This window comes from Varanus komodoensis, unplaced genomic scaffold (assembly GCF_004798865.1).
Source record: "Varanus komodoensis strain SLA01 unplaced genomic scaffold, ASM479886v1 scaffold48, whole genome shotgun sequence".
Taxonomy (NCBI): Eukaryota; Metazoa; Chordata; class Lepidosauria; order Squamata; family Varanidae; genus Varanus; species Varanus komodoensis.
In genome coordinates, this window is record NW_025336059.1 from 381959 (window position 1) to 393341 (window position 11383).

Genomic DNA, 11383 nt, shown 5'->3' on the forward strand with positions numbered 1-11383 from the left:
TTGGGGTGCGGGGTCGGGGCAAAGCCCCTTTTCCCTGGGCGGCCCCCGCGGCCCGCAAGGCGCCTGCATCGTGTTCCCAGGGCGGACGCGGCCAAGGCGCCCCTTCGATCGCACCCCCTGGGTGGCGGGGGGGGGGTGGCGGCAGACCCCGCTGGCCCCGCAGCGCGGCTACCCCGGCACTGGGACCGGCTGCGGGACGCGCGATGCCGCGGCGGCCGCAAGGGAGGCAGCCCCCCTGCAGGCCCCGACGCGCCCGGGCCCCGCGCCCCCTGCTCCTCGCGGCAGCCGCCGCCTGATCCGGATTTGAACTGGTGTGGATCCGGAGCGGGTGCGAGCGGCCGAAGGCGCCGGCCAAAGACCCGGGGCCCCGTCCCGGGGGGGGGGGGAGCCGCTCCGTCAGGTGCGCCGAGGGGCAGCCGAAGCCCGAGGCGCGTGGGGTTCAACCGGCATGGACAGTTGCATGGGACCCTGCGCCCCGTTTTGTGGCGCGGAAACGCAGAACCATGTGGCTCGCCGAGCGTTCTGGCCTACGGATCCAAGCAGCCTCAGCCAGCATAGCCCATGGTCCAGGATGCTGGGAGCTGTAGTCCAGAACATTTGGAGGGCACTCTATCGCGGCCCCCGCCTTGGACTCTCCTGCCCTCCTCGCAGGACCCTGCATTCAGCTGCTGCCCCCATGGACACCTCTCCCGGCTTCCTCCACGGGGCCTCCAGGTTTAAATTCTTTTGGGATGAAATACGCGCTCCCCGGAGAGGTCCGCCTGGCGCCCTTGTTACTTGTTTTTCGGCGTCAGGCAAAGACCTTTTTATTCAAACGTCATTTTGTTAATGGTATTTATTTTATTCGTTGGCCAGGGCGACTTATTTTACATTGTTAGCTTGTTTTATGTTGTTAATTTATAGTATTTTAATTGATTTATTTGTAAGCCGCCCCGAGGCTTCGGCGAATGGGGCGGCCTAGAAATTTTCTAAATAAAATAAAAAATAAGAAATATTTTTAGGAACAGACCGGCTGCCCATCAAGGGGTGCCTGTCCCCAAAGCAAAAGGCAGGGGCCCGGCCGGGCTCCATCCAGCCCAGGACTTGGCCAGCTTGACACCCGAGAGGCCAGGATGCAATCGTGGGACCTTTCGCGCCCAAAGCAGGTGCTTATCGCTGAGCTACAGGCTCGACCTCGAGCGCCACGGGGTGTCCATGAGCCGGATCCCACGTCTGCCAGAGAGATGGATCGATCAATCGGGGAAGTTCTTTGTTCGGAGGCAGAATCGGCCCTTTCAGGAACGCGTGGCGGTTTTGCAGGGGCAGAGAAAAACGACACAGACACACAAAGCCACTTTAATATCCAGGAAGTTTGGCATTTATTCTAAGGGGTTTCTTCCTTTTAAACAAAAGTATTACCATAACCCATTTCCCCCACCAAGCCTGGGGACCAGCTCCGGTTCACGGAGAAGCCCGTTTGGTATGTGTAATAAGGACAACACCCTCCAGCCCGTCTCCAGCGAGAATTGGAGAGCGGGCGGATGAACCAACTTCCGGAGCTCCTCCGACGGCGCAGGACAGTTCGGACGGGGCTGAGGGAGCAGGTTCCCGGCCCAGGCTCCCGGGCACGGCTTTTGGCACTCGCGGGGACGGAGCAGCACCGAGGGACGGCTCCTCCGAAGCGGAAGCCCCGGGATCGCCAAGCGCACACCTGCAGCGGGCCTGCGAGTTCCAGGCAGGCATCTGGGCTATTCATTAAGCCGGGGAGGACGGACGGACGGACGGACGGACTGCGGAACGAGGGAAGGGCAGGTGGGACGAAAGAGCGGGCCCTTCTGGAGCGAGCGCGAGAAATGGTCCATCCTTGGAAGTTTCTTTTGCGGAGAGCGCAAATACATTAGGTCTAGCTAGAACCCCCACCCCTTAAAATAGGCTAATATACCGAATATAAAGCACAATATGTACAACAATAAACAGTTTCATTCCCACTCTTAAGTCAGTCCCTGCAGCTGGGGGTGGGGGAATACTTAAGCGACTTCTGCTGTGAGGGGAAAGGCGTGCGTGTGTGTGCGTGCGTGCGTGACGGCTGATCACAATCGCCACCCCTTTCCCACCCACACCCAACCACCTATAAAACCATAAAGACCAACTTTTGGGACATGGTCCCTAGTGGAGTTAAACTGTTTGGAAAACAGTATCGGATTATTGCAAACAGAGTGTTCTTTTCAGGCGGCTCCGCACAGTCGGGCCCGGGCTGCCGCAAAGGGAAGCGGGGTCCCTTTGGCTGAAATTACATCACCCACCCATTGCGCCCCCCCCCACCTTCTGCTCATTTCTGCAGCTACTTTGAATCATGCAATTACTATGGCACTGTTTCACAAGCGGTACGAGGGCCTCCGCCTCAGAGCCGATTCTGCCCAGGAAAGTGCAGCACGGACGGACGCCGAGCGGCGGGTTTGGAAGGGCGACCACACAAAGCCGCTCGCCCACGGAGGTGCGTGGCAGCCCACCTGCATCCTCCCACGCACAGACTCGAGTGGCCCAAAAGGAAAAAACAACGGTTTATCTTTGGTTCACTTTTCCTCCGGCTCGGTTGCCTGGCAAGGAATTCTGCTCACCATAGGTGACAAGCTACCTGCAAGACTGTCCCTGGTTCAGGACCTACGAGAAAGATCCGGCCTCGACACCCTATTTGAACGACAGCAAGGGGGAGTCACATCTCGCACCCTCTCCCCAGGTTTCCCCATCAGCGGTTCTCAAAAGGAGCAAGCCAACTAAAGGAGGTTTTGCAACGGCATTTGACTGCGGCCTCCCGGCCGCACGCCCCGGCCGAGGGGCCACCGTTTTGAAAGCAGGCTGCAGAAAACAGGTGCTGCCTTCGTCCTTCAGCTAAACCGGCTCAGGGGCCTTCGCCTTCCCAAGGGAAGACGTCAAGTCAACAAGGGACGAGGCGGAGAGAGTTTGGCGGACGGCGCTTTTCAAGTTCACCTTCGCCGCTCGTGCGGAAAGCAGGGCCGGAAACGTGTCGGCCAGGGAGCGGCTCGTCTCTGTGAACATGGGCAGCGGGGACGGAAGATTTCTAGTGCTGGGAAGGGCTGGGTTCAAGATCCCGCAACGGCATGCCTCCGTCCTAGCCCCCAAGAAGCACTTTCTGCCCTGGCACCCCTTGCCGACCGTCGCGGGACCACCCTGTTGCAAGCCCGGGCGACCTGCCTACCCCTTCTGACAGAGGCAGGGGCACACCTGCCGTCGCCCACAGCCAGGCGAGGCTCTGCTTCTGCTTTGGGGAACAGAAGAGCACCCGAGGGCTCTTCCCTTTACTCCACGTCCACGGGGCAAAACAAGCAGGCCGGATTTGCAAAGGAAAGCATCTCAGAAGCGATCCGCTCGGCTCTCTAAGACCTCACTGCAACCAGGGCCGGGAAGGGGCCGCGTGCTTCGCAAGCCGTTCCCCTGCCCACGAGCAGAGGGCTTCCGCAACGGGGAATACGTAAGCGCAAGACGGAGCCCCATCCTCCGCTGAGCCAAGCGCATCCATGACAGGCAGCGAAAGCACGAAGTCAGGCCGAAACTCACGGGCACTGCCAGGGCTAAGAAATAGATAAATGCATGTCCAGGGCAGGGATCTGGAAGGGTGTCTCCCAGGCAGACTGCACCGGCCCTGACAAATTCAAAGCAAAGTGCCCGAAGAGACAGGCAGCCCTCGCGAAGCCCTGATCTCCCGATGTTTCGATTTGCCAAATGCCTCCAGATACGAAAGAGGAAGGGGAATAAACCCTCTGTCGGCTCTGAAATAAGCAAGTGAGCTAGAGATCGGCGCGCCGGAGAGGACTTTGATCCGAGACTTTCTCCACCTCCTCTTGCTCTGCAGAAACTGCCTGCTTTGGACACACGCCCCCACCGAATCCCGGAGTCCGAGAGCGAGTTTTCACTCCCAGTGGATACACCCGGGTGAGCAGAGATTTAGGAATGCATCTGGGAAAAGGAACTTGGTGGCTCACATGTTCACCTGGATTTCCTCTCTGCTCGCCGGAAAGGCAGTGTGGGCATTTTTCGACTGCTGTAGCTTGTTAAACAGCTTCCCCCGCAAAGCTGCCAAGAAATCTTTAGGGTGTCTCAGCGTCACCCCTTTAAAAAGTAGTGTTGATTCGGAACAACGGTTGTTTTAAGTTCGAGGAATTTCATTCGAAGGCTTGTTGCTTTGTCTGTGGCATCCGTTGCAAACACTTCAGCTCTGTTTATGGAGCTGAAATGAAATCATGGGATTCCAGGAACAGATTTATCTTATGGCCCATAGTTCTATATTAACCATTTGCCTTCACAAAACAGCCGCAAGATTTGCCTGCTGAAAAAGCCAAATTTTGTGCTGACTTGGTTTTGATCGCACTGCCTTGCTATCAGGCAAAGAAAAGGGGCCGGCTTCAACTCCCCACCCACTTAAAAACCCACATTGTTCCCCAGTTTTAAGGTCTTTTTTTAAAAGTGTCAATATGACACTGCCTTATGAATACAAAAGAAAGTATTTACAGCTTTACAGAACACGAAGGAAAAAAAGGAGGTCATTAAAATCCTGTCCAGCATTTTCATGTGTGTATATATATAGAGATATATATATATATTTCCTGACAAGCTTTAAGTCTGGTCGTTACAGGTGTGCGCCTGCAGTGCGGACAGAATGTGACGCGGAAGCAGCGGCACGGAGATCCCCCAGTGGTGCAAGGCTTTCTCGCGCTCCCTTTATGTAATCCCAAGATCCCTTAAATAAAAGAAACCCCCCGACGTTAACACAAAGACAGGACGCTTAAATACAGGTTGCGTACAATACCGAAGACCCCAATCACCCTCCGAACCCCACGCTCCGTTCCCTGCTACCATTATTCTTACGCAGACAATTCCCGCCCACCTTCTACACCTACAAAACATACGATTCCTACATGGCAAGAGCCACCTGCCAATGGCCAGAGACTGAACCGTTGGGGGGGGCACCCCCTCCGTGGCACGACGGCGCCCTCGCCCCACTGGCGAGCCCCCGGAAGGACCAGCCCTCTGCCCCAGCGAGCCCCCTACTCTGTATCCAAACATGCCGACCATTGCAAGCAAAACCTACAAACCATGCTCCTGAGCGATTATGTTTTAAAAAGGATCTGTTCAGCAGCGGTGGAATGGGACGGCTGCGAGCCGCTGCGGTTCGCTGCCCCAGAGGCCTGAGGCAGCTAAAAGAAACGTCCGAGCAGGACGGGCGCACCTGGACGGAGGCGCCTGGGCACGGGGAAAAGGTGTGCGCAGGCGGGGAGAGTCCCGCGCCGGCTTGGGGACCCCGGATGCACTTGGGAAGGCACTGGGTCTCCAGACCGCGGGGAAGGGGCTGGGCGGGATGGAAGAGGAGGGCTGCGCACTTCACCGAGCCCGGCAGCCCTGAAGGGAAAAGCGCAGAGTTTGGGCCAGGAAAGGGGAGCAAGGGATCAGCCCCTGCTCAGGGTTTGCTGAGCTACAGAATGAGGAGAGCAGCGCAGCAGCACCCCCCCCCCGCACCCCGGGGCCGTTTCATGAGTGGGGGCTCGGGCAGAAAACTCAGCAAGGGGGGAGAGCCAAGGCAGGGGCTCGGGGAGCTCCGGCTGGACCCGGGGCATCTTCCTCAGCAGGCCGGTAGTGTCCAGAGGCTCTTCCGCAGATGAGCTGGGCTCCTTCCGTTTCCCCGGGCACGGTTCATACTCCGGCCTTTAAAAATCTCCCGCCACACAAAACTGATTCTCAGTATAACTGGAAAAGGCTCGGCCGTCGCCCTTGCTCCAAGGCCCCGAAAGCCACGTTCCTTCCGGACAGAGGTGCCGACGAGCTCCCCAGGGTGTCTCCCTGGATCGGCCAGCACGTGGACGGCATCCCCGGAACGCACGTCTTGCCCCGTTCTGGGCAAAGACGTGCAGAGAAATATAAAAGCCGCGGCGGGAGAGAAGCGAAGCGAAGCGTCCTGGCCAGAACAGAGGAAATGTGGACCTGAAGCACCCCGGGGACTGACCTCCTTGGGAGCCCCCGGCCACGCAAGCCCCGCAGACGCATCCGGGGCGCGAAGCGCGTGCTCGGCCCCTTCCCACACGGGGACAGAGCTTTCCACGGAAATAAGGCGAGCGCTTATGCTTTTTTTTTTCCTGGTTGTGTTTTTGCATAGTAGGTAACAACAGTGACACCCCATTCCACCTTGCTTCTGCCCTTTGCCCCGATTTGCCCCCAAGCTCTCCCAAATAAATTTCGTGCAGGCCCCCCAGAGGGTCCTTCCCAGGTGCCGGGGGAGGGGGGAATACGATGCGCGGGTGCCTCGGAGCCGCGTGAGCCGGCGGGGTGGGCCACTGAAGGGCCAGGACCGGGCCGGCCACCAGTCCCGTTCCAGCCGAGTCGGGTCCCTGGGGCATCTGGCCACCCCATCGCCGCCGGGCCGCCCTGTCCGCGGGCTCCCGGCAGCGCCGCCGGCCCTCGCCTTCGCGGCCGCGGAGCCCTCTGCGGTCCTCAGCTCGTTTTCGGTCGCGAGTGACGTAGAAAAAGCACGGCGGTCGTTCGGTGGAGCTCCCAATGGCTCAGCTTGGGGCGAAGGCACAATTGAGACGCCGTCTTCGTTTCCCTCGGAGCCCCCCACGTGATCGTAGAAATTTGTACAGCACCAATCCTCGGGGGGTGGGGCGGGGCGGGGCGGGGGGCGCCCCCCGTGCTCTCGGGAGCCCCACCAAGTCTCTGCCCTCCGCCTCATTCCCCCGCCCCCCCGGCGTGCTCGTGCTCCCCCCGTCTCCCCTTCCGCCGGAGCGCCCCGGCCTTCATCAGCTGACCATCGGCTCGACGTCTGCCTCTCTGTCAAACTCGTCCTGGATCTCGTCCGTGTTTCCTGAGTCGCTGCTGGCTAACGAGCTCGGGGACGGGGAGTTCCTGCCGGAAGAGGCGACGGGGCGGGTGAGGCCGGGCCCCGTGCGCGGAGGGGCCGCCGCTTTCCCCCCCCGGGAAGGCCATCCCCCTCTCCGCAGAAGCGGGACGCCCTCCGGCCGGGGTGTTCCCCGCGTGGGCCGTGCCGGGGAGCCCTCCGGGAGGGTGCGGGCGAGCGGGTGGCGGCGCGACGGACGGACGGACGGACGGACGGGGGGCCCAGCTGGCACGCCTACCTTTCCGCGGAGCCCTTGATCAGCCGCCGGCAGGTCTCCATCTGCACGTCGAGGCCCCGCTTCATGCTGCACATCTCCATGTACTCGTGCAGGTGCCGGTTCATGTCGCTCTTGGCCGTGGCCAGCTCCAGCTGCAGGGTGGGGAGGAGCGGGGTCAGGGTAGCCCGAGGAGCAGCGCCCCCTCCCGCCCCGCCCCACACGCAGGGGGCAGGGGAGCACGGCAGCGCCCCGCCTCCGCAGCCCACGGCTCCCCCCGCCCCTGCAGGGCCGAGCCGGGGAGCAGGCGCTGGCAGACCCGCGGGGGCCCAAGCCCGGACCTCGGCCCCGGGCCCCACCGCCACTGCGCCTGGGAGCCACCCGGGCAGGAGCGGCCGCGCGATCCTCTCACCTCGATCTGCCCGATCGTCTCCTGGTACTCTTGGTCTCTCGTTTTGAAGAACGATTCCGTTTCGTGGATCATGTTCCCGAGGTTCTCCTCTTGCTGGGAAGGAGAGACGGGGAGACATTAGGCAGACGCTCCCAAAGAAGCGTCTTCCGGAACCTCCCCGGGAGGTGGGCGCCAGGCCGGGCACGCACCTGGGCATGCAATCGCTTGCTCTCTCTCTCTCTCTCTCTCTCTCACACACACACACACACCATCGATCTGCCATTCAACGCACTCCCACACCAGGTGCAAAGCAAGTCCGTCATCGGGAAGAAAGAAATGAGGACGGAGAGCGGCAGTGCTGAAGGACCACGTGACCCGTCTTGGGTTCCCTGCCAAGAGGAGTGGAGGTGGGGTACACGGAGGAGGAGGAGGAGGAGGAGGAGGAAGGCAGCCTTCCCTCACATGCCTGTGGGAACAGGGAGGAGCCAGCAAACAGGAGGGGCAGCGAGGGCCGGAGGTTGGCCCCAGGGAGCTCGTGGCCCCCCGAGACAGACCAGGCCTGCCTCGGCCGCCTCCGCCCTCTTCCTCTCGGCACCCAGCACGCGGGGTTGACTTTTCCAGTCCTCTTCCCTGGCCAGGCCCCACCAGGCAGCCCTGAACCCCACGGCCGTAGGAGAGCTTTCGGGCCGCCTCGGGAGACCGCAGCCCGCGCCGAGGGCCGCCGGCGAGTGCCTCGCTCGCCTGGGAGCCGGAGCAGGCCAGGAGGCACGGCAGAACGAGCCCGGGCTCCCGGAGTCAATTAGTCTTTCTTCCTGATCTGCATCTACAAGGCAAAGGCACCCCCTCGCCTCGTGTAATTTTCAGTTAGAGGGGATTTAAGCCTCGTAAAGCCTTTAGAAGCAGTGACAGGGAAGGCCTCACGCCTCTAATGCCCCACGGAGAGCCGTGCTTCTCGCCGGCGCTCAGCTCTATGCAAATCAGCTGCCACTAATTCCAGCCCATCGCTAAAGCACTTTATCGCCACGGCACTCGCGGCAAGACGCGCCTGGCCGGCGAAGATGCCGCGTTCTGCAGCCTCAGCGCTTTGGCGTAATCTCTCGCCGGTTCCGGCGGCACGGAGGGTTTTGCAAAGGTGGGACGTGGCGGGCACCGGAGTAAACGGAACGCCGGGCGGGATGGATCGTGCGGCTGATCCGGCAGGGCTGCTCCAATCCCGCCCAGGGCTTTCCGACTCTACGGGGAAGGGGGTTTCTCGCGTGCACGGTAGTGGCCCCCACCGGCAACCGACACCGGAACCAGAGGCCGCCGTCTAAGCCAGGGAATGCCTCCCCGTGGGACGCCCACATGGCCACCCTCTGCTCGCTCTTTTTGAAGGTTTTGAAGGTGCCCAGAGCGGGGGGTGGGGGGTGTCCCTGCGTGTTCGCTGCAGCAGGAGCTAGGAAAGCCCCAAAGACCGGCGGGTCCATGACGGCCTGCAGCCCCCGGAAGCAGCGAGCTTTTGCCGGGCTGACTTCCCACGGATGCGTGTGCTGGGCTGCCGTTTCCGGGGTGCGAAACACCGGGAAGGAGGCAGGCTCCTCCCACGCCGTGGGGCATCCGCCAGCTTTTGACATGCTGCAAGATTGTTGGCTGTTTGGAGAAGAGGGTTCGTTCTGCACGTGGAACGGACTTCCCAGAGCAGCTGGCCTGGCACCACCGTGGCCGTCTTTCCGGCGCCAGGAGAAAACAATCCTATTCTCCAGACATTTTAATACCCGATTTTAAAAATACGGTCTTATAGGGTGTAAATTTGATAGCACCATTTTATATAGTTCTTTAGTTTAATGTATTATTTTAACCTATTTGTACCTGACCCCTCAGCAGCATCTTGGGATGTTTGTATGTTTTTATCAGATGGTGTTTTTAATGGTGTTTTTGTAATCTGCTTAGAGTCCTTGGGACTAATTTAATTGTGGGATATAAATTGATAAAGGAATAATAACAGCAGCGACAATGAGAGAAAAGCAATACATTCTCGTCCGACGAGGAGGGCTGCAAGGAACAATGGACGCCTGCAGCCGGACAGGAAGCGCCTGGCCGCAGGAGAGCTTTGAAACGGCGGGACAGGAAAAAATAGAGAGGGCAGCCAGGGCCCACGTCGCAAAGCTGCCCCTTCCTGTTGGCCGTTTTCTCGTTCTCCAACGCCGGCACGACTGGAAGGGGCAAATAAAATTCAGAGGAACCCGCCAAGCCGTACGGCAGCCGCTCAGAGGCAGAGGTGTTTTAGCCCCTCGCCGTGTGGGCGCGAGGAACCAAGTGCTGCTTTTAAGTGATGGGCTTCCATGCAGCAACGCCACGAATTCCAAACTCACCTCGCCCTGCAGCTCAATGGACGGGTTGCAGTTGGTGAAGTCTTCCCACAGGAGCAAGGTGTCTTCGTTCTCCTCCCAGGTCAAGCTGTCGCAGTCGTCGTCGAAATCGAACGTCTCGCGCCTGCCGGAAGAAATCGGGGAACGCTCGGAAAGGCGCTCGGAAAGGCCCCGGTTCGAGGTGGGCTCCCGGGCTGCGTTAGCCCTGGAGCAGAGCCGTGCGCAGAGTGCTTCCAGCGAGGCACGGTCCCGCTGCCGAAAACCTGCTCAGCACCGGTCCGGTTCTGCCACGGGACGGCACCATCGCCGTCCGACCGGGAATTGCAGCAGCAGTTCGGCGGCTCCCCCGCAGGGGGCGCTGTGCGTCGCACCAGCCGGTTCAGGCGCTTGGCACACAAGCCAGGAGGGGTCGGAACCTGGACAAATGCTTGATTTTCTACCTGAGTCGCCATTTAATGTTTAAATTAATTTAACCCTTCTAAAATTTCAGCAAAAAAGAATACTTGATTGCTGCAGTATATATGATTAATAACATTGAGGCTTGTGTATGTTGTCACTATTATATTTTGTAGGTTGCCCAGAGAATCATCCTGACTGGGGAAGAAATTTAATGAAATAAATGAATAAATAAAATTTAATAAAATGAATAAATAACATTTAATAAAATGAATGATAAAATAAAAATTAATAAATGAATGATATTTAATAAAATAAATCAAATGCTCCGGGGGCACCTCCGTTCGCGACTCAGGGTCACTGTTTCGTGCCAATCCGGCTTCGTGCGAGCCCCTCTTGCGATCTGCCCCTCTGGCGACTAAGAGAGCTCCGTGAAAAGCCACGCGAGTGACGCAGCCCGGCCTTTTCCCCTGGGATGCAAAATCGGTGAGTCGCCATGACCAAGGCGGCCCTCAAAGATGAGCACACGCCGGGCCGGATGCCCCTTCACTGGGCCAGGTTCTGCCCAAGGGAGCAATTCGGCGGGCTTCCCTTCCCTTTGGACCACGCGAGAATCCACAGACGTGAGCCTGTTTCCCAGGCGTCTTTGGGGGAAGGGGACTCCCAGCGAGTTCGGTGGATGCTGCAAGCCTGCCTGTTTTTCTGTAACTTTGGCCGAGCCTAGCAAAGGCACTGCCTGGCCGTGGATTCTGGGCTTTGTTTTCTCATGGGCCACCACACGATCTTTGGAGGGGGAGGTCTGTGCAGCCGAAGGGCCACAGCAGACACGATCTGAGTGGAGCAACACCGACACCCAAGCCAAGACCAGCGCGAAGGATTGCAAGGCGAGCCTTGCAGTCCCTTGGGAAAAATCCGTCTCGGCCCGCGGCTGGTGCTCCCTGGCCCCCACGGCAGACATTCTCGCCTCCTGAGCTCACTTCCTTCCCAGCAGGAACCAGCTCAGCCCGGAAGCCGAGGTCGACACTCATCTTACGAGAAACGGGGGCAAAGCCCGGGAAAAGCCACAAACGGGCCGTGGAGGCGAGCGCCGGCTTCCCAAATTGGCCATCCTGGGGGAAGTAAAGCCTATGACCTCAGGAAGAGCGTCGTGT

At 59.6% G+C, this 11383-nt stretch overlaps 1 protein-coding gene across 1 annotated transcript in view; it reads right to left on the bottom strand.

Moving 5' to 3' along the window:
• Positions 1 to 1330: 1330 nt before the first annotated feature.
• IFFO2 (intermediate filament family orphan 2) overlaps positions 1331 to 11383 on the bottom strand; it is a 17610-nt gene continuing 7557 nt past the window's right edge. The window contains exons 7-10 of the mRNA XM_044445296.1: positions 9840 to 9960; positions 7510 to 7602; positions 7122 to 7252; positions 1331 to 6891 (exon numbers count right to left, since the gene is read on the bottom strand). Of these exons, the coding sequence (XP_044301231.1) occupies positions 6786 to 6891; positions 7122 to 7252; positions 7510 to 7602; positions 9840 to 9960 (451 nt within the window). The 3' untranslated portion in view covers positions 1331 to 6785. The remainder of the gene's footprint in view (positions 6892 to 7121; positions 7253 to 7509; positions 7603 to 9839; positions 9961 to 11383) is intronic.